Raw genomic sequence first — 23,692 nt, 5'->3', positions numbered from 1 at the left:
CCGTGGGCCGGATGTGGCCCGCGGGCCGTAGTTTGCCCACCCCTGGGCTAGGTCATGGCTTTTACGCACGCCCGGTCCTACTCTACGGAGCTCTCTTTCACCTCCGTGGATGGAAGTCGAGGGCCGGCGCTCGGCTGGGTGGCTGTCCGGGGACGGTGGATGGGGCTCGGTCATGGCTTTGACGCACGCCCGGTCCTATTCTATGGATCTCTCTTCCACCTCCTTGGCTGGAAGTCCACGCCGCCACACGCCTGGAAGTTTGTTTTTTTAAATAAAGAGCCGTTTACCAAACCCACGTCTTTCCTTGTACTTTGTTAACGCTACAATCTAATTAGATACTAGATCTGTGGAATAACGACGAGGCTGACGTCAGGGCTTGTTGACAAAAGACGTGGAATTTGATCTATGGATTTAATGATTTAGAGTGACACAGATGGTTTGATAATATTATTGCTTATATAATAGTTATTTGATATCTAATTTATCTATCGTTATATGGGCTTGTGGAATATTTTGAAGTGCAAGCGCCGTCAGCGGCGCGCACCCATTGTTGACAAACGACGATCGATGGATTTAATGAATTGAAGTGACACAGATGGTTTTATAAACGTGTTATTTATGTAATAGTTTTTTTTTAATAACTCTGAATGTTACGTCAGGCCCGTTCTCAGCTCTTTGTTTGTGTTTATGTCACGTTAGCATACCTATCGTTTAGCCTGTTGTTGCTCGTTCATGTCTGTTCTTGGTGTTGGATTTTGTCAAATAAATTTCCCCCCAAAATGCGACTTCTACTCCGGAGCGACTTATATATGTTTCTTTTCACGTTATTGTGCATTTTATGGCTAATGCGACCTATATTCCGGAGCGACTTTTAGTCAGAAAATTACGGTATAACAAGGTACAATACTTTAAATATGTTTTTAGAACTCTTATTATAACAACTTTTTTTTTTATAAAAAGGTACAAGTGTACGTACTGCAATTGTGTGCAAAATTCTAGTGGCGTGTGGGCAAGTTTCGTGCCATAATTCCTCAATTTAGGTTTATTTTGAATTTGTGAATTTTTGATTTTTTTTTAATTTGGAAAGAAATCTGCGATGTACTGAAGCCGGGATAAACAAACCGTGATGTAGCGAGGTATTACTGTAGTTCAGTCCATTCTTAAACCCTCTGTTCTCATCAGCAATCTCTCTCTTTTTGCCTTTTGAATCCATGGCCCATCACTCACACACCTGTTTGTTTTCAACTCGCCTGTGCTTTCTCACAGGCTATGAAGCAATTTTACTATTTGGCGCCATTCTGAGATTTTGTATTTTTAATATATTTACAACTACCGTATTTTTCGCTCCATAAGGCGCAATGGATTAAAAGGGAAATAAAATAAAAGCTATAATGCAACAAACTGAGGTTGACTAGGGTTGCAGTATGCATCCACTAGCCAATAACCAATGAGCCCTCAATAAACAATCGCGTTTCTCAAACTATCTCCTATAAAAGTGATCGGAACCGACTTAAGTTCGATCTAACACATTGGTACTGCTTACTTATGTTTCCCTTCCATATCGATCCGTCAATTTACTCGAAACATTAATGGAGCAGCCTATTTTGAAATGAAATAGCCTCATGCGTATAGCAGCTATCATTATAGTATTAGCCACCCGTAAACTCCCATGACCATCAGCTCGCAGAGACGCAGACTCCCTTGAGCCTCAGCAAAATGTCATGGCAGCTCCCTGTAAACAATCACGTTTCTCAAACTCTCTCCCATAAAAGTGATCGGAATCGACTAAAGACTGATTTAACACATTGGTGTTGCTTATTTATGATTCCGTTGGATATTGATCCATAAACGTACTCGAAAACATTAACGGAACAGCCTATTTTGAAATTAAATAGCCACGCGGGTACAACAGCTATTCAGTGACGCCCCCTGACCACGGTTGCCGTAATGCTGGGAAGCGACGCGACCTTGTAATTTACTAGTCGTACTCAAACGTACTGAAACATTTTGGCAGAGCGCTGTGTACAACCAGTATGGATCAACAAATCCATCAATTGATCCATATATAAGGCGCTCTTCCTTATAAGGCACACTGCTTTTTGAGTAAATTTTAAGTTTTTAAGTGCAACTAATAGTGCGGAAAATACGGTACATACATTTTTAAAGCATAAGAATGTTTGTGTCATGATTACCATCTAAAAACCATATTTAAAAAATAACAACAAAACAACATCTTTTTATATTTTCACGCATTTTTGGAAAAGCTCCAGGGAGCCGCTAGGGGAGTGCTAAAAAGCCGCATGCGGCTCTGGAGCCGTGGGTTGCCGACCCCTGATGGTTTGACCTTTCATTCAACTCGCACATTGACCATATACTTCATAAAGTAAACTTTGGTCTCAGTACTCTTTACCACTCCTGGCACTGTTAAACCTTAAAAGTTAGGAAAACATTTGCTACCCAACTGCTATTTTTCTTACTTGACTATTGTGACGTTGTCTATCATAATGCTCCAAAATCTGTTCTAGCCCCATTAAACACTGCTTACACGAGAATTTGTAGATTTGCTCTCAGCTGTGATTTACATACACACCACTGTGTATTGTATCAAAACCTCAATCTCCCTTCCCTTGATTTGAGAAAAAGTATGCACTGGCTTGAATTCTTATATATAGAAGTTTAAACTTTGGTTACCCCTAGCCCATATTTGAAACACTATCTCTTCCGTTTTACATAAACCCACCAAGTTAGACATACTTTCCCCTCCAATTAACAAGGCAAAGGCCTTTAAGTTCATAGCTCCTGCTGATTGGAATAATTACCTGCCAACATCAGATCTCTCCCTACTCTTACTCTATTCAAGTGTGCACTGTCATCTCATTTTAAGATTGAATACTCATGTATGACCTGAAACACCTGACTGTTCGAGGGTTATTGAGGCTCCACCTTATTTCACCATCTCCTCATAAGATGAATCATCTGTTGCCCATTTCTGAGTCTGTAATCTTATAATTCTGTATGTATAGTACAACTACTTTACCTCATAAAATGATATGCATTCAATGTAACTGCCTGTAATAGTTCACTATATCCAAAATGCTTATGCTGCAATGTCTAATGTTTAGAATACTCCTCCTATTCATTTGTTATTTATCTGTTTACTTCTTCCACTTTTCCTGTTTTTTATTTTTATTTGGGACCCTCTCGAAAAAGAGGTGATACACCCCAAGGGGTCAATTCTAATAAATAAATTGGAACACACAGACATCGGATCAGGGAGCTCTGCGCCCACAACAGAACCCGCCTTCCACACCAGTTTGTCCAGGTGGGAGGCATCCCTCTTCTTGATGCTGCCTGCCCCTCCAGCCAAATCACCAAATCATTTGTAATTCCAATAATTTTCTGGAAGATATTGAGCATTATTTGACAGAATTGCAGGTACATATGCCTTTGGCCAGCACTGTATATCCATATACAGGGGGTCCTCAGATTACGACGGTCTCGAGTTACAGTGTTTCGTTTTTACAACACACATCTCGTATATTTAAAGCCTTTTTTCGACCTAGCGTCGTAAGATTCCTAACGCCCGCGGCGGAAGAATAATCCACGAGAGAGGCTGTAGACCGAGGAAGACGGCGTTGCCCACTCACATGGTATACACCATTTTGGTCTGTTACGTCATCTCTCTCGTGCAATGCCCCTTCTGGTGTGCAAGCCAACCACAGGAATAAAGGTAAGGAATGTATCTTGTTGCTGTACTGTTTAAATTTATTACTGTTCCGACTTACATCGAAATTCAGTTTACGTCGTCGCGTAGGAATGGATCAACGTCATAAACCTAGGACCCTGTGTGTATATAGTTATTCTCATTTATTTCTCATTTAGGGCGTATATATAGGGAAGGGAATCGAACAGCGGTCACTGGACGCTTATCCAAGGCCACCCCAAGGAATAGACAGATACAGTAGATCAATAATCAGTTTTGAGGTTCATCCCTGATAAGAATATGAAAATATTACCTGACTGAGGAGCTCTCAAAACCTTTGACATTCTCGAGCAGGATAAAGCGGGGAAGCTGACTCAGCCTTTCCACGGTGACATACACATACAATAAAGACACATCGACACGATAACTTGTGATAAGCAGAAGTCAAGAAAACTCAGCAATATTTAAACAACTGAGCAATATCATTTTAACAACTAAGCAGTTCAAACAGTACTTAACCCTGCCCCCGCCAAAAAGTATTGCAAATGTGTAATTTTAGTAATATGGCATATTTCTACACACTGCCGATAGTTTTCCTTTTTCATAGACTACTGCACACTACCTGTACTGACAATACATGTAAGTACAAAAAAACAGAGGAACAAATACCTTGGCAGAAGATTAAGAATGTAGAGAAAGCTCTTTGTTCTAGGGTCAGCAATACCACGTTGGCATCCCAACCTACAAAGATAGATACAAATTCATAAAATCTAAACATTTTATTGTGACCTGATGACCGTGATTAACACCTTCATTTAGTCGTTGAAGAAATTCCTGCTCACATCACAAATGTGTTGAAGGTAGTTAAAATTGAAAGATATACCCTTAATACACCCTTAAAACTGGCCCATTATTGCTTTGTCACATTATAGTTAGGAAAATGTAATGTGACAAATCATGCAAGTCGACCCAACTCCACAGAAAGACACTTCATATGTAGTTACAGTGATCCCTCATTTTGTCGTGGGAGATGCGTTCCAGAACCAACCGCAAAAAAATGAAAATTCGCGAAGTAGAAACTGTATAGCCAATGTATTATTTAGAAATTTGAACACCACCGTATTGCAATTTCCAACACGTACTTTCTTGGTATGGCGCCGTGAGTGGCTGCCTCCCAGCAGTGTTCTCTCTTTTCCTCTTTATTTCCTTCTTTTCTCCTTTTTCTTTCTGTCTTTTTGTCCATTCGGCGATGCTGGTGCCTTCTACCGCACCTCGGTATCTCTTCGGATCGGCTATTATTATTTTTTTTTCTTCCTGGGACCGGGATCGTCGGTCGAGACCGGCGTAACTCTACGACGGCTTCCTGCTTATCCGGCCAGTGATGACCGGGTCCCTCGCCTTGGCCTTGCAGCCGCAAACCCTGTGGGGAGTCCGCTCCCTCGTGCAACGACTTTCGCCATGCTAGCCCCGTGGTGACCATCTGCACGTGCCCCGACTGGGTGCCCGGGACGCTGCTCACACGTTTGCCTGCTTTGTGATGTTTTCACCGATTCACGACCACAGTCCATTGGGCGCCGTTGAACTGGACTGCCCTTACAGCTGTCGATGGACCCCGTGGAGGCTATTTTGTGTGTTTTGGGGTGTTCTCTTGTATTGAGGGGTGCTGGTTGGCCGCTGTTACTTTTTTTCCTTTGTCTTTTAGCTTTGATTTGCTTTGATGGCTTTTATCTTGTGCACTTTCTGACTTTCTTTGTGGCGCCGTTGTGTGGCAGCCTTATGAGAGCCTATTGAGTTGCGCTCATGCCATCTGTTTTGTATACCCACTCTGTGGTATGGATACTGCTGGGGCCTGAATTTCCCCACCCCTGGGGATCAATAAATATTCAATCAATCAATCAATTCTTGTTGGCCACTAGAGGACATGTGTGTATTGCATGTCAATTTGAAGTGTGGTTTACCTTGTCAAGCTAAGTGTCCACCTTCAGGATTAACACACTACACTAACCTAGGAAAGATCATGAATCGCAAAACCAAAGTGAGTCACTGTTGCGCATGAATCTCCTGTTGCACTGTGGTCCTATGCACAATATTAAGGCTTTGTAAACCCTCCCCAATACCTTTACGCTATATAAACCTTTCCCATTCCCTTAATAACCATCCCCACACTGTTCTGTGCATGTATTCTACCTTAACAGTAAATAAAAGTAAAAACACGTAACATTGTCACGTGTCCCAAATTCCTTCTGCACCAGTTGGTGCTGTTCCCTCACGCATGGCCGGCCTCCGGTCTCATGCCCTTGTTCTCAGTGACGTCCGCAGTGACGCACATTGCTCAGAGGCACGCCCTGCGCGATTGGCACTCATTGCTGCTGTCCCGACTCCTTCTGCACCGGGCAAGTACATTTTTCCTTCGTGCGGAGCTTTGTCACGTCTCTGCTCCGGTCTTCACATGCTGGCTGTCTATCGGGCTCTTTGCGCTAGACTGCACACCTAACTGTGTGTACTAATCAGCACTGATCGCCGCCACCTGTCCTGTGTTACTCGCTGATTAGGGCATGTATATATAGACGCGGTGCGCCAAGCAGTGCGCACCGGTCCGTCTGCCTTGACACACTTACGCCTGCCACTTGATTCCCGTTTGCCGGAGCCACTGTGTAGGCCTGGCTGGTTCATCTGCCTTGACACACACACGCACGCCTGCTCTTATTCTTCAGGTAGCACAGTACGTCTGGCCGGTTTGTCTGCTTTGACACGGGTACGCCTCCCACCTGATTCCTGGCTGATTCATATGCCTTGACACATGCAGCCCTGCCACCCGTCCCTGCTCTTATCCGCTGTGTAGCACTGTACGCCTGGCCAGTTTGTCTGCTTTGACACGCGTACACCTTCTGCCTGTCTTCGACCACAAGCTTGCTTTGCCTCTCTACCACCACGACGCAAGCTCGCTGACCAGCTTGTCTGCCGCCTCGTGAACATACTTTGCTGGCATTCCAGCCTCCCTTTTCCCATTCTCTAAATAAAGAGTCCGTGTTGCACATGGTTGTCCTGCCTCATTTGTCCGTGGCCGGCGGCTGCGCTTCCCGCGCTTGCCCGCAGTGATGCAAATTGCACACCCTGCGCTATCAGCGTGTATTTAAACGCCGTTCTCCCGTCAATTAAAAACCTGTGAAATATCGAATCCACAATTGGTGAAGCGCAAAGTGGCAAGGGATCCCTGTGCAGTAATCCCTTGTTCGTCACGGATAACTGGTTCTAAGACCACCCGCAATAGGTGTAAATCCACAAAGAAGGGACGATATGTTTTAATTCGAAATTTAATCACCATTGTATTAAAATTTCTATCATGTGGTGTTTCCTGTTGGCCACTAGAGGGCATGGATACATTGCAGGTAAATTAGAAGAGTGGTCTGTCCTTGCCAAACAATGCAACATCACTAACCCGGGGGACATCACTGAAACGTTTGTTATACAGTGGGGCAAAAAAGTATTGAGTCTCCCATTTACAAGATGAGAGATGCCTGTAATTTTCATCATAGGTACGCTTCAACTATGAGAGACAAAAAAAAAATCTGGAAAATCACATCGTCTGATTTTTAAGGAATTTATCGTGATTTTCGGACTATAAGTCGCGTTTTTTTTCATAGTTTGGGTGGGGGGGCGACTTATAATAAGGAGCGACTTATATATGTTTTTTTTCAAAAATGTTCCCCCCCAAAAAAAAAGTGAAACCACGATAAACGAACCGCGATGTAGCAAGGGAATACTGTAATTTGAATTTCAAGTGACGTCAGCAGCGCGACGCGGCGTGGCGCGGCGGTTGTTTACATAAAGGACAAAGATTGATCACGGGATGACGAAGATGACGAAGGGCCCCACGTACTACCGGCATCATTAGCGGCTTTGTTTCTAAGTGACACGGCGGACGAAGAGTTTGAAGGATTTAAGGATTTGGAGTGACACAGAAGGTTTGAAAAACTATTATGGCTTTTACCCACGCCCGGTCCTACTCTAAGGAGCTCTCTTTCACCTCCGTGGATCAAAGTCGGGGGCCAGCGCTCGGCCGGGTGGCTGTCCAGGGACGGTGGATGGGGCTCGGACATGGCTTTTACGCACGCCCGGTCCTACTCTCGGGAGCTCTCTTTCACCTCCGTGGATGGAAGTCGAGGGCCGGCGCTCGGCCGGGTGGCTGTCCGGGGACGGTGGGTGGGGCTCGGTCATGGCTTTTACGCACGCCCGGACCTATTCTATGGATCTCTCTTCCACTTCCGTGGCTGAAAGTCCACGCCGCCACACGCCTGGAAGTTTGTTTTGTTAAATAAAGAGCCGTTTACCAAACCCACGTCTTTCCTTGTACTTTGTTAACACTACAATATAGTTATATACTAGATCTGTGGAATAACGACGAGGCTGACGTCAGGGCTCACGCGCGGCGTTGTTGACAAAGGACGAGGAATTTAATCGATGGATTTAATGATTTAGAGTGCACAGATGGTTTGACAATATTATTGCTTCTATAATAGTTATTTGATTTCTAATTTATATATCGTTATATGGGCCTGTGGAATATTTTGAAGTGCAAGCGCCGTCAGCGGCGCGCACACATTGTTGACAAAGGACGATCGATGGATTTAATGAATTAGAGTGAGAGAGTTAAACAATGCACTTAACCTTTGATGTTATTGTTATGCAAATGAGGCAGGTGGATGCACTACCCCCATGATACCGCTAGGGGGCGTTGCAGGTGTTTTCGTTGTTATGTAAATGTTGCAGGTGTCTTCGTTGTTATGTAAAGATGCAGGTGTCTTCGTTGTTATGTAAAGATGCAGGTGTATGTCTATTGTTTTGTAAATGTTGTAGGGTGGGTGCAGTGTCACCATGATACCGCTAGGGGGCGCTATCTTGGTGTTACGGTGAGGGGGGGCATGTACAGGTGTGTTTTTAAGGGGTGAGGGGTGGGCCTACTGCTGGTATATTTAAGGTGGGGTTATTTGGGAAGACACGCCAGCACATGAGCTCTGATCAGAGAGTGCACAAAAAGTTGGAGAGCGTCAATGATTCCGAGATGGTTAAAGGTAAGTCATGCTACTATTTATACTGATATAATAATACATTAAGATTATCATATAAAACATGATGTAATGTGTATGTAATATCATGCAGATATAACTGTATTTGCTGACGTACATGCCGTATTCGATGACGACTACAGTGGTGTTTATTTGACGCAATCAGACTACGGTAAGGCAACCGTTCACTTACGCTAGTTAATATAAATGCTATTAGTTGGTGATTTATTTTTTATGTATGTAACAGATCTCGTGGCCGCGGCCACTAGACAAAAAGACCCGTTGATACAAACTGGTTTTGAAGCCCCGACTCTAAAGGAAAGCTCTGGACGCCATTTTGAGGCACAAAAGACGGCAGGGTCATCAGAGTCACGTGATAGCACCCAAATCATACCCCCCTCCGGCCGACAGGGGGTTGTCAAGAGCATAGAGACGGCAGGGTCATCAGAGTCACGTGATAGCACCCAAATCATACCCCCCTCCGGCCGACAGGAGGTTGTCAAGAGCATAGAGACGGAAGAGGGGGCATCCACAGACAACGAATTAGCGGAGGTTTTATCTGTCTACGAGGATGCTAAACTTCCTCAAGAGTCGATAAACAAAGTCAGAGGTAATCTTTTCTATGTTATCATTTGAATGTTTTTTTTGATGGTATTATAACGATTTAACTGTTTTTTTTATATCTACTTCCAGTTAAGCGTAGTGACACCGGACGGTTTCGAAGAACGAGGAAAAGCAGACGTGCAACCTTCTACAAGACACATCACTCAAACAGCAAGAGGTCTGAATCGACAAGCGAGAATCATCACCACAAGACAAGACGCCCTATAAAGTGTAGTGGTAATTGTATTTACAAGAATCGGTTACAAGAATGTTTTAAGATAATACGTATTCTGACAGATTTGGCTGAATCAAGATAGGTCCGATTTTTTTTTTTTTACTACACTGTGTTGTTTCTATTGTGATTTTCATAAAAAGAAATACAATGGAGCACGCTAATCTTACGTCAGCAGAGTCGGATTTCTTAACAAACATCGGCGAATTAGATTTACAGTTACCTTGTGAAACAGACCAAAGAAGTGATACACCTGAGCTAGACTTGCCGTCAACCAGTGCTTCTACAAACCAAATATCAGATCTGATCAACATTGTGAACAATGCCATGTTAGAGGGGAGAGACACAGACAGTCCTGATATTCAGGCCCACTTACAAGTTGTCGTAAACGAGCTAAACAGTCAAAGTCAGAATGACGGTAGACAGAGTCCTACACTGATTCCGTCACAATTGCTAAACATGATAGCAGAATTAAATAACCAAGCTAACGGTAGCAGCGGGCGTAGCAGTCCTGATATTCCGGCTCAACTGCTAAACATGATCCAAAATCTAAATACGCAGCCTCTGATTGACCCAACGACTGTATTGCAACACCATCATGACAATGCTTCTGTAATAACTGGTAACATGCCACCGCCATTTCAACCTAACTGCTCGGTTATAATCGATCACGAGATAGATGTTATTGATGACAGCGCACCAGCGTTTCAAGACATACCCCGCCAATCTAACAACAGTTCTGTAATAACTGATCAGCGTGGCGGTGCTGTTGTAGTTAATAGACCGCATTTCAACAATGTTGAAGTAAGGCGACAATTAAATATACCATCACAAACAAACAGCAATGATTTTGCAACCTTTTACCTCCAGATTGAAGAAAAAATAGATGACGTCTTGCGAGAGGTTGACGTGCGAACACAGCCAGGTGACGTAATTCAAATTGAGATAGTGGCTGGAAATGATAGGGCCCACGTTTACCAACAAAAGAGCGACATAAACAATGTCAGAGATAATGTAACGGCTTTGCTTGAACGTCTAGCTCAATCAAATGTAGAGCTTCTGGCTGATGAGAATTTAGAGCTTATTGTCCAAATAGTCACCCCATTACGTGGCGGAATGCGTCGTCGACTGGTGAACAGTACCAACAAAGAAATTTTGAAGCGGAAAAAACGACACTTGCACATACCTAGGAATAAGGATAACCGCCTATGCTTTGCTCTCTCACTAACCTATCTGCTAAACGACACGCTAACATCAAAACAGGCCGTAAGACAAGCACGACTTTTACATGAGAGTGTGGGTTTGGATTGTCAAACACCTGTGAGTCTGGGGGACGTGCATAAATTTGAAAAAGTTCTCAGACGGAAAATAACTGTAATGTACCGAAAAGAAGACAGCCGGCCCATGACCTTCTTCGACACACACTACCCTAAAACAGACGAAGACAATTTATTTGTCTTACACCTCGAGAATCATTATTATGGCGTGAAAGCGATAGAAGCGTTCGTAGGGCATGCATATTTCTGCAGACACTGCTACAAAGGTCATGAAAATTGGCGATTCCACTACTGTGAGGGGCATTGTAACATTTGTCTCGATCCTCGTTGTAAACAACGCCGATTTAAACAGGTTATCTGCCCCGATTGTAACAAAAACTGTCGTAATGAGGAGTGCTTTGCCAAACATAAAGAGTTTCGAACGACGAATCGTGTGAGCAACTGCGCCTCATACAAAAAGTGCTTGCAATGCGGTCACCAATATTATGTGAAAGCTGATGGTACAGGTGTTAAACACCGCTGTCCTGTTAAAAGGTGCGCCGTGTGTGATGAGATCTTAAACCAAGGTGATGATGCCTTACTGAACCCACACATGTGCTACATGCAGCCCATCAAACCTGAACCACCTTGCAAAAATGTAGTCTACTATGATTTTGAAACCTATGTAGATGCAGATGGTTTACACAAACCCTTTCTTATCTGCTGTAAATCAAATAGACTAGCGAAACAATGGTTTGGTACAGACTGTGTTGACAAATTCCTCACATTTTTTCGAAACCCCCGGTTTAAACACACGACATTTGTTGCACATAACGCGAGAGGCTTTGATTCATACATCTTGATAAAGAGAATGCTTGAATTAGGTATCAAACTTGACATTCTGATGCAGGGGAGCAAGGTTCTATCATTTGTTGATTTAGACACAAAATCTCGTTATATAGACTCATTGTCATTCTTAACGATGCCGCTAAGTGCGTTGCCTAAGGCCTTGGGTCTTGTAGACAAATCAAAGGGTTGTTTCCCACATAAATTCAGCTCTTTAGAACATCTAAACTACGTAGGATGCCACCCTGACCCTACGTACTACGATGTTGAACGAATGTCACCCTCTCAACGTGCTAAATTTGATGAATGGTACGACAAAGAAGCTAACAGTGTGTTCGATTTTGCTAAACAAGCGATAGCCTACTGTGAGAATGATGTTGATTTGCTAATGCAAGGATGTGAGAAATTCAGGAGCGAGTATTTTGAGGCCACGGGAACAGACCCTTTCAATGCCATCACAATAGCCTCGGCGTGCATGAAAGTTTTTCGCACTAACTTCCTAACCCCTCAAACACTAGCCATTACGCCTTCAGACAACTACATGCGTCAGTACAAAGCTTTCTCACACGATTCTATTCAATACATACAATGGATCATGCATAGTCAAAATATCTACATTAGACACGCATTGAACGGGGGTGAAGTTAAGATAGATAACTACACAGTAGACGGCTATTCTGAAATCGGGGGCATGAAAATAGTTTTTGAGTATTTTGGTTGCTATCACCACGGCTGCCCAGAATGCTACAAACTCTCGAATATATGTCCGACAACAAAACGGCCCTTTCAGGAGAGGTTTGACACCACCCAAAAGAAAATTCAGGAACTACAGCTGAAACAAGATGTGCACCTTGTAATTATATGGGAGCACGAATGGTTGCAAATGAAAAAATTGAACATAGAGGTTAAGGAATTCCTGAAAAAAACCAAATTCCCTACACCGCTCAAGCCGAGGCAGGCTCTTTTCGGAGGTCGAACAAACACATTTGTTTTAAGATACACGGCCGAAGCTGATGAGAGGGTGTTGTACGTTGATGTCACATCATTATATCCTTTCATTAACAGTACAGGTATCTACCCTATTGGTCATCCGACGATTATCCACAATGATTTTAAAGACCCAAGACTGTATTTCGGCTTCATAAGCGCTACCGTCAATCCGCCTCGTGGTTTGTATTTTCCTGTTTTACCTTTCAAAACAGCTAAAGGTAAACTCGTCTTCACGCTCTGTCGTACTTGCGCCGAGCATAACAATCAACAGACAGCCTGTACACATAATGATGAGCAAAGATCGTTAACAGGTGTTTGGACAACCCCTGAATTCGTTAAGGCACTTGATCTTGGCTACACTGTTGCAGATATTACAGAAGTATGGCATTACACAAGAGCGAGCGACACAATTTTCCGTGATTACATGCGAGCATTTCTGAAAGGTAAACAAGAATCTTCAGGCTACCCAGCGCATGCGGTCAATCAGGCTGATAGAGAAAATTACATACAGAGCTACGCGATTCATCAGGGTATCCAACTAGACCCTTCTAAAATCGCTGTAAACCCTGGAAAACGGCAAGTTTCAAAACTCTGTTTAAATAACCTGTGGGGAAAACTAGCCCAGCGTGAGAACATGACAAACACAAAGATTGTGACAAAATCTGAGGAATTTTTTGAACTTCTGTTTTCGGGTCTGTACGATGTGAAATTCTTCCACTTTATCAGCGAAAAGCTTTCGATTGTACAGTATTGTTTCAACATAAACAATGAGATACCCGCCTCAAAAACATCAAACGTGGCAGCTGCTTGTTTCACAACCGCGTATGCACGTCTAAAAATGTACAGCTATTTAGAAATTTTACAGACGCGCGTTCTTTACACAGACACAGACAGTCTCGTGTACACGGTGAAACCTGGCGAAAGTGCCCTCCCGCTAGGGGATTATCTGGGCGATTTGACAGATGAGCTTTCGAATGACAGCATTTCAGAATTTGTCTCAGCAGGGCCTAAAACATACGCTTACAGGACAAGAGCGACCGGCCTCACAGTCATGAAGGTGAAAGGGATCACGCAGACTCACGAAAGCGGTCAGAGTATCAATCTCGATAGCATGCTCGACATGGTTCAGGGGTACATCGACACAGCAGGTGCAATCTCAGATGTGCTTTACGCACCCCAACATGGCATTGTTCGCGATAAGAGGGGGTTTCATCTCAGAAACACATCATTTTCCAAAAGGCTTCGTGTGGTTTACGACAAAAGAAGATTGCTCGTTCAAGGTCGCACTGAACCATTTGGTTATTGATCTCCCTCCATACATACAGATGTGTGTGGAAAATGGCTTTTAACCAGATTGAATTTGACCCTAGATTAGAACTTCCTTTTTCCTCTATAATAGCAGGGCCGTCAGGTTGTGGTAAAACATTCTTTGTCAGAACTGTTTTAGAAAATCCTGAACATGTTATGAGAAAAAAACCTGATAATATTGTCTGGGTTTATACTGCCTACCAACCAATGTACGATGAGCTCAAAAACATGAATAAAGACATCGTTTTCATCAAGGGGCTGCCTGAATCTTTTGATGACGAGAAGCTGTTCCCTCCGCAGCAGCACCACCTACTGATTCTGGACGACATCATCTTCCAAGCTTCGGATAATCCGGAAGTGGTCCGCATATTCACACAATATAGACATCATAAAAATTTAAGCGTTATAATGCTAACACAGAATGTATTCCATCAAGGGAAATTCAGCCGTACTATTAGTTTAAACAGTAATTATTTGATTCTGTTCAAAAACCCCCGTGATAAATTGCAAGTGAATGTTTTAGCGAATCAGATCTGCCCCAGCAACCGGAAGTTTTTTTTGGAATCTTTCGAAGATGCAACGAAAGAGCCGCACGGGTATTTACTGATAGATCTGACGCCGTCATGCCCAGAACAATATAGACTACGTACAGGTGTACTACATAGTCAGTGGCCTGTGGTTTATATACCCAAACAATAAAACGATGACAAAGCTTTTAAAAAGAAATGCGTCGTTACTCAAGTCTTTGTTTACATCCAAACCGGCCAAACGTAAGCATTTACTTCGCAGAGGTCCGAATAGTTTAGTGAGAGCATTGTGTGAGATTGCTCTGAATCTTTTAAAAGGACATCTACCCTTAAAATCAAAACTCTATAAAAAACTAAAAAAGCAGAAGAAAAATATCCGCTTTCTGGCTAATAAGAAAAATACTCTGAAGAAGAAAAGAGCTGTGTTAGTTCAGAAAGGTGGTTTCATATTGCCTTTATTAGCGGCATTCGCACCTGTTCTGGGGAGTGTTATTAGTGGTTTTATGAACAAATAATAAAATGAGTTTGAAAACGGCGCAGAAAATGTTCCTGATCTCCCCTTACCAGCTCGAGAGGCTCCATAAGCCAGCCCCCACCATTCGTGACAGAGTTGAGTATTCTTTGGATGAGGAGATGAAACAGGTTTTGGATAATAAAAATTTAAATCAATATGAAAAGATCAAAACTTATCAAACCCTGCTGCAGCGTTATCTGGGGTTGATCAAACAAAAAGATTCTGAGCAGATTCCTATTACGATTCGTAATGAAGAGACGGGCGTTGAAGAGGAAAGGAAAACGGCTCAAAAAGTGCCGGATGAAGATTGGGTTGATATTTTGGGTACGATTGGTCCACGTTATCGCCGCAACGCCTCCTATGTGCTGAAAAAATTATCGGCGGAAGATGTAAGGTGGACGCCGCGAAGCGAATTTATTTTTAGAGGGAAAACTGTCAGGGGCTCGCACATGAGCGATTTGATAAAACATTTAATTGTGACCGGTAAGAAACTAGCAGCTCAACCGACTGGCTGGACAGAATTTCTGCGTACATTAGCACAGCTAAATCTACCTGAATCAACCATTTCCAACCCCTCTGCTCGTGCTGATTTCAAACGTTTGAAATACGCTAGGGATGAAGATGATGATGATGATGATGTTTCTCATGCAAAATATGTAAGCGTAAAAAAAAGGAAAATCAGATCGCCGGTAGTAAAATGGGTTAGTTATTAAAAAATGTTAGATACGTTAATGCTGTTACTGAAAAAAACTAATGACTCTGTAACTCTCTTTAACAATGTTTATTGAATAAAAGAGATTTTACAAAACATTAACACGGTTTCAGACAATGACATTCTTTAAATTTATGTAATGAACAAGATATTTGACCGCCGCGCATCCTATCAGGTCTCCGACAATTCTTGACAAAATCGGTAACCATAGCGTCGTTATGCAGAGGATCGGTACTATAATGCGTTATCACCTCACTGTAGCTCAACCCCCACCCTCGTTGTGACAAGTAGTAGACGCAATGTTGACCACAGGTGTCATTCAATTCGTGTTGCAATTGGCCATTATGATATTCGATACGCTTAGAATGCTTCTTCAGAAATCTGTATATACTTGACGGGTAATAAGGACTGTCCGGCGGCAGACCAAAAGGATCAAAGAATGTGGCCAAACCATCAGATTCTAAAGTCAAAGCGAGCCAATGCTCTCCGGGGAGATGTCGAGGATGTGTATTGACAATATAATGTCTGGGGGGCATGTCTTTGACGTCAGCTAACTCGTCTGACGCTAAAACACCTCCAAACAGCGCCCTTTGCGTCCGAGTCATAATCAAATCCAATTCACGGCCGTTCATAGTGTCAATAATAGTCCATCAATACTTCCCTCTTGGCATTAATCTCAATAAGGGAATCATAGACAGCGTAAACGATAAGCGTGGCTGTATGTGGGAGGGGCGTACGGAATCGCAAATCTAATCTTAAAACACCATTATTCACGGGGGACAAAGCACCGGAATCATCTGCTTGACTTAAATTGAAGACAAAAAGTGAATAACCTTGACTAAAATCTTGTTGATCGATACAGAGCGGTAAATCTTTTAAAAAGCGACCCGTAGCTGTGTACAGATTATGAAATTCACGTGTATATAATCCAGCTTCGAAATTGGGTTGAAAAGCTTTAGCTGGTATCTGGCGACCTTCGTGGCTAAGCGCCAAATACTCAATGTTATGATGTAAAAAGTTAAAGGGGTTTAAATCTCGTCGTCCCATAAAACTGTTATGATTCACCATAGCTAGTACAATTTGTTTAGGAATATGTCCGAGGAAGAGGTTATCTTGGTGACAAATCCGTGAGTTTTGAGGGATAGAAAAAGTCTTTATATTGACTCTACTTAGGGGGTACAAAGCGTTACCTTTATGTAAAGCGGCTTCATGACCAATAGAGACAGCCGGGGAGACTGAAACTTTTTTCACGTAAAGTGAAGCTCCTAATATCTTGAGACACGAGTCGCTGTCTGGAGCGCTCATGAGGCAAAAATCATCCGGAGCTCTAGTTAACTTTAGTCGTAGATCCACATTATTCAATAGATGGCGTTCGGAAAAGAAAATATCTCCGTGTAGCGGTCCTGTGACGTGGAACTCACGTGATCCTCCCATCAGCTGTGCACGGCGGGCCAGGCCTTCGTTGACATTAGGCCCGTCAAAAACAACAGAGTCCATGCGCCCCCTAGTGTCTTTGGCAAACATTCCTGCTGTGAACTGGGATTCCAATGAATCGTGTGAAAAGTTTAACAGTAGCTCAATGATGGATCTATATGCATGCGTTGCACTAGACTGTGATATTAATCTTCCCCCCATTGAGATATCTAATTGACTAAAAATTGTGTTTATCGGGAAATTCACAATCCCGACTTGTTCTTGCGGCGGCAAATTAGACCCATCTCGACGTGTTATTTTTAAACGCAGGTGTAATAGAGTGTCAGATAAATCTAAATATTTTGAACCATCCCCGGGTATAAAGAATTCAATTGGCCCCTGGTCCACAATGGCCGACAACGGTAGGAATTCGACATAAGAACTATCTTCGATAGATAGTTGTGTTAACGGACAAGAAAACAAATCGAGGCTTGATAATACACACTCTTGCGATTTAAAATGTAGAAGGGCCATTTTAAGAGAAAATATCTGCCTTCCGCCTCCTTCGTCTTTTCTTAACTGATCTGAGATCGGCTGAGCGTCTTTTTCTTTTAAGTGTCTTTTTTCTACGCCCCCCAGGATGCAGCCCCCTGCGTGATAAAACTGCAAGGCCGGAACCTTCTTGAGCTGTAGTTGTTTTGCGTTGAATTCTTTCTATGACACGCCCGGCTACATCCGTTGCTATGTTTTTAGCAGCGGATTGAAGGTGTGGCTTCGCCAGGTTAAAGCCGCTTTTGAACATAGGCATCACGAAACGGAAGAGTTTTGCAAAAATAGACCCTAGGCCACGCCCATATTGAACGGGGCTCCCCTGAAACCCTTGAAACGCTCCTCCCACTTGCGTTTCGTAATAATCCACAAATCTATACATATCGGGATGTGTGGATGATGTCATCATTGTTTTTATTATCTCGATCTAAAATGCAAAATGAGGATAACTTTCCCGTATTCAAATTCCACAGGGGTGTTCTGGTCTGTTCGGAGACAAACTGTAATGGTTTCGATATGACTTCTGCACACGTTTAAATAGTACACAGGATTAAAAGTTTTATTTATAACATCTCCGTATTTTCCCATAACGGGGAGAGTGCGAAGCATCGGTGCGTAAGCGTCACCTATAGTTTGATGTTGAACAATATCTGTATAAACGAATACAAAATATAAACCGGCTCTTTTATCAGCCGGATGTTGTCCGTAGACGCCTTCCGGTCGGAGCTGGAGCCAATGTTCCGGGTTCATTCCAACAATATACGCTAGGGGGCTCTTGAACATAATTCTCAAACTTTCTTCGCCTGTAAACAGATATCTGCGCATATGTTGGTCAAATTGAATGTCAATCTTTCTCGTACTGGTTTTAGTTAATAGAGTTCGGATTTCAGAAGCTAACGACTCATGATCGTTGTAAACGCCTCCTCGAATTTTCAGCGTATGCCGAACCTCAGGATCAACCTCTCGAGACGTATGTTTGAGGTAAAAATTCCGAACACCCTCTCGATTTTTCTGCATATGTTTAATTTCCGAATCATCTTCTAAAAAGCCATCGAGGGAGTTTTGTGGTTTCAGATGTTTGAAGTAGAAGTCCCGTTTTTTCTCAGGAACGTCAGAAATTGAGTTGATGTATGAAATTTCACATAAGCCGACCTCCCATGAGCCTTTTAAATCGATATGTTGCGCTAATTCCACTTTAAATTCTGAAAGCGTGTTCTCAGGGAAGATGTGCATGCTAGCATTTGAGGCTAGTGTTACGTAGAATTCTCTGTGGACATCACCCATGTTGAAATTTCACAGAGTGACAGCTTGTCGAGTTTTAAATGTCTTTTACGCTATATGCGGGGACCCAGCTGTCAAATTTGGCTGGCCAGCCAACCCAGTGAACTAGTAACTCCCGTTTGCCTGACACGATGCGTGATTTAAGGATTTTCTGTATACGAAAAATCTTGTTTTTTTTTATTTTTACTTTTTGTAATTCCGCTTCGTAGAAGCTCCCTTCTATAGAAACACCGTCTAAATCCGATATTTTGTATACAGGCGGGACGCGATGAAGACGTTGTGTAATTCTGAATATTTCGTCCGTGAAGCTTTGTAAATAACCCTTCTCAAAGATACCTCTCAATTTGGACAGCCGGACTGTATCGCCTGGAGCGAAGCGGAACTTGATTCCTTGTCGGAAGGGGTTATTTGCGTAGAGGTTAGTAAAAGCAATGTCTTTATTATCCATGTTTACAGCATTAGGTGCCATTTTTATACTAGTATGGAAACTGTCATTATAGCTGATAATAAAATCCTGAATTACATCGACATATCGTTGTGTGTTTTTGGCAGTAAAATATCTCCACATTCGTGATTTCAACGTTCTGTGAAAGCGTTCAACCGTTTGCGCCTTTGTGTCAGAAGACGTTGCAAAATGTATAATATTATGCTGTCTCATTAATTTCTGGAAATGTTTGTTAAAAAATTCTTTCCCTTTATCTGTCTGGAGTCGTAAGGGTACCCCGCTAACTGCTAAGACATCTTCAAAGGCCTTGGTCACATGCTGAGCTGATTTGGTCTTCAGAACTCGTACAAAAGCGCGTTTCGAAAACACATCAATTGTGGTCAGTAAATATTTATATCCGTCATTGTAGTGTGCTAGTGATTGCATATCACATAAATCTGCTTGAAATTGTCTCATAGGACCTCGAACAAAAACTTTATTTCTAGGAAAGGTTATTCTGGCTGGTTTGTGTAAAGTATAAGTATCTTGGTCTGCTAGAAACGCTTTCACTTTTTTAATATTAGTGTTTTTACAGTTAACAATCGCTCCTTTGTGTAAACGTGCCTCCCCTCCGTAACTAGCGGGGTTATTAGCTTTATAATAGAGTTTTTGAAGACATCTGTCACCCCCCATTGTTAGATGCAGATTGACGCGTAGCAAAATGTGTCACCGCTAATAAAGCATACAAGTATGTGATTTTTTAATAGAGTAAACACAGAAAATCACTTTGCTGGTCACAGCTAATAAAAGCATACAGGTATGAGATTTTTTAAATAGAATAAACACAGAAAACAATCACTTTGCTGGTCACATTAGTTTATTACAAAAAGTAGGAAGCACACAGCAATAAAAAATAAAAACAGTTTCTAAGGTTCAGTATAACGCATGTATGAAAATAACATAGACGGTAGTATTTTGGCTTCAATTAGGGTTTCAAGTCTCCTTAACCATGTAGTTATATCATCTAGCAAATAGTATTTAATATAGTCTAAAAACAATGCTAGATCAGCAGCCAGTTGAACCCATGTTTTCCTCACAACATTTCCCATTGTGTTTTCCCGAGGGTTCTAAATAATAACTCCACTTCACCCTTACTCAGCACCAGAGTGTCACTAAATTCTTGTTTTATACAGCGGAGCTGAGCAAAGATCTTGCGTTCATGGGCGAGATCGTGTAGAATGGATGCAGCTGTGTTGCGTATGGTTTTTAAAGGAGCAGCGGTCCTGAAATAAAACAGCATGGTCGATAATGTGTGCAGAAAGTTAGCATTGCATAGCTCAGCCGTCACTGTTTCATAATTTGCATAAAAATAAAAGCAGCGATCCTCTATGAACAGGCATGTGTGATGTAGCTGACTGAGATCATCGAGAAAACACCCGTCACACATTGCTTTGGCATGTTCTATTAAGGCATCGTACAAAAGGTAGGCCACCATTAGTTTGACGCGTGTGTAATCTTCCACTATCAACCAGGAAAGTGGTTCTACGTTCATCATGTATAAATCCTTGGGAATGTCGATTTTCACAGGTGATGATGTCATCGTTTGCATCGGCATGTTATCACCAGAGGGGAGGCGAGGGTCGTCCCCCGCATCTGTGTCGTCCATCAGCGTCGTGAGATCGATGTAGGGCTCCGTATCATCAACCACTATGGCTGATGCCTCGGGAGCGACATCATCGTAGGATAAGCATGGTAAGTCCGCATCTGTATCATCCATCAGCGTCGGAAGATCGATGTAGGTCTCCGAACCATCAACCTCTCTAGCTAATGCCTCAGGATCGATGATGTGGAGGGCTTCAGCATAGGTCAGGCATGGCAAGTCGAAACCTCTTTCAGGATAGCTCACGCACGTGTCGTCGAACAAGTGTCTAGCTGGATACGAAGACCATTGGCCATGTTGCTCCACCCCGTTTGCTAGGGGGGTCTCGTCCCCCTCTGAACCAGCAGGTGGCGTTAGCTCTATGGTAGATGGGGGTCCGCAGATGCTCCCGAAACTCTGTCTGGAGCTGTGTGACGGTTGTGGAGATGTGATGAACGTCATGTCGGCCTGATTTGTCTCTGCGGCAGAATTGTCGGGGGAGGACCACACGGCCGCTGGTTGTGGAGATGTGATGAACGCCATGTCGGCCTGATTTGTCTCTGCGGCAGAATTGTCGGGGGAGGACCACATCTCGTCCGCTGGCGGTGATACGGTTCCATACGGTCTGAGGAACTCAAAGATCTTTGATGGCGTTTGCACAGCTCTCTCAGCAGCCATGTCTGCTTGTGGAGATGTGATGAAAGCCGTGTCTACCTTGTTTGTCTCATCGGCAGATTTCTCGGGACTTGACCAGAGTGTTATCGTCTCATTTGGCGTCGTCTGCACCCCCCTTGAGATTTTCCCTCCTGGTCCGTTCATCATAGATGGAAATCCGGGTAAAAGTCTTCTGGCGGATCTTTTTTGAGCCATGTTGTCGATCTCTCTGGACTTCAGGTATGAGGGGCTGAGGGGCCGTGTGCTAGAAGCTGCCTCCTCTTATACAGAGATGTCCTAATGATTACAACCCCCTCCCCTAGATGCTAATAGTTACACCCTCCTCCCCAGTTTCGGTGGTAGTCGTAAAAAAAAAAAAGAGTGTGTGTGTGTGTGTGTGTGTGTGTGTGTGTGTGTGTGTGTGTGTGCGTGTGTGTGTGTGTGTTTTTAGTGAGGCTAGTCTAAAGTCAATTTACGTTTCGCTCCAATGGTGTTTATCCAGACACGGCTATCTACAAAAAGTTTTGTAATACTGTCACCAAATGCCTGCAGTCTTTCAAGCCACTCTGTTAATGGTACGTTGATTATTGTCTGGAAAACCCCACATTCACTATTAAACACTTCTAGCGTCAGATACAGTAGCTCGATTAGCTCGCCATCTTCTGCTCCATCAGTAGTTTGAGGAGAAACTTTAAGTCGTAGAAAACATTTCCCGCTAACCGTAATTCGTGAAACCCAGGTTATGTTCAACTCGCCTTGGATGCCGTATTCATCTAGAAATTCAGTCAAAACCTGGGGTAGGATTTGGCTTATCACACCCCAATCATTGGAATTCAACAAACCATACGTGCTGGTTGGGTCAGAATCGTTGTTTGGTCCAGATGTTTCTCGGTTTTTCATGAAGAAAAAAAGCTCCCCGATTTCATAAAAAAATCTAAATCCCCAGAGTGTCTCCGTTGTCAGGTCCCAGTTCTGCTCAAGTTTTTCTGTAGGAGGCTGCTGCATACGTTTTAGGTACAAATGTTTTTTTTTAGGAGCGTCCAACAAACCGCCTAAACGGCTAAAATGAATACTAATAGGTGTTTCGGCTATCATGATTTAAGCTTCAAGTTTACAGTTTAACACCGCTGCTTTAGCTTAGCTTTTTAAGCTCGTCGCTCAATGCACCCCACCTTAAATATACCAGCAGTAGGTCCACCCCTTTCCTTAAAACCACACCTTTGTCACGTGTTTTACTCAGGACATGTTAGACTACTTTCCTAAAACTATCTAAACAAAATGTAGCATACAAAATTTACTGAAATATAAGGCTTTCAGAGGCCTTCGACTGTCTTCCCCCTCTTGCCCTTGACCTCTCCTAAAAACCAGACATGCCTGTTGACGCAGAGTCATTGTCTTTGTGAAACTCAAATCTTTGGAGACTAATCTTGTTTTTCTTGTCCTGAGCGTTTCTAAAAACCAACATCTGTGCGAATGCTTCAACACTGATTGTAATTGTAATCTGCAGTTTCAGAGTCGTTGTTTTGTGAATGCTTCTTCAGAAATCTGTATATACTAATCTTGTTTTTCCTGTCCTGACCGCTTCTAGAAAAAAAAACACCTGTGCTAATGCTTCAGCTCTGATTACAATTATAATCATCAGACATTTTGTCTTGATCTTTCTCTCTAAAAACTACACTTGAATATGTTTCAACATAACACCTTTATTGCAATTCTAATCTCTCTCTCTCTCTCTCTCTCTCTCTCTCTCTCTCTCTCTCTCTCTCTCTCTCTCTCTCTCTCTCTCTCTCTCTCTCTCTCTAAAAAACTACAACGTGCCTTCTGACATATTTTACGTAGGGTCAACTCTGACTGTAATTGTAATCTTCAGACATGTTCCAACATGTTTCAACACTGATTGTAATTGTAATCTTCAAACATGCCCCAACATAGCACCTTTGACTGTAATTCTGATCTTCAGTCTCTCAAAAAAAAA

At 42.8% G+C, this 23,692-nt stretch overlaps 1 protein-coding gene across 5 annotated transcripts in view; it reads right to left on the bottom strand.

Moving 5' to 3' along the window:
- Positions 1-23,692, bottom strand: part of trdmt1 (tRNA aspartic acid methyltransferase 1) — a 170,002-nt gene that overhangs the window by 129,056 nt on the left and 17,254 nt on the right. For all 5 annotated transcript variants that reach the window (XM_037277492.1, XM_037277489.1, XM_037277493.1 and 2 more), the window contains exons 4-5: positions 4,373-4,444; positions 4,017-4,082 (exon numbers count right to left, since the gene is read on the bottom strand). In XM_037277492.1, the coding sequence (XP_037133387.1) occupies positions 4,017-4,082; positions 4,373-4,444 (138 nt within the window). The remainder of the gene's footprint in view (positions 1-4,016; positions 4,083-4,372; positions 4,445-23,692) is intronic.

This window comes from Syngnathus acus, chromosome 19, assembly GCF_901709675.1.
Source record: "Syngnathus acus chromosome 19, fSynAcu1.2, whole genome shotgun sequence".
Lineage (NCBI taxonomy): Eukaryota > Metazoa > Chordata > Actinopteri > Syngnathiformes > Syngnathidae > Syngnathus > Syngnathus acus.
The sequence above is the reverse complement of the archived record's forward strand: the minus strand, read 5'-3'. Positions and strand labels throughout refer to the sequence as shown.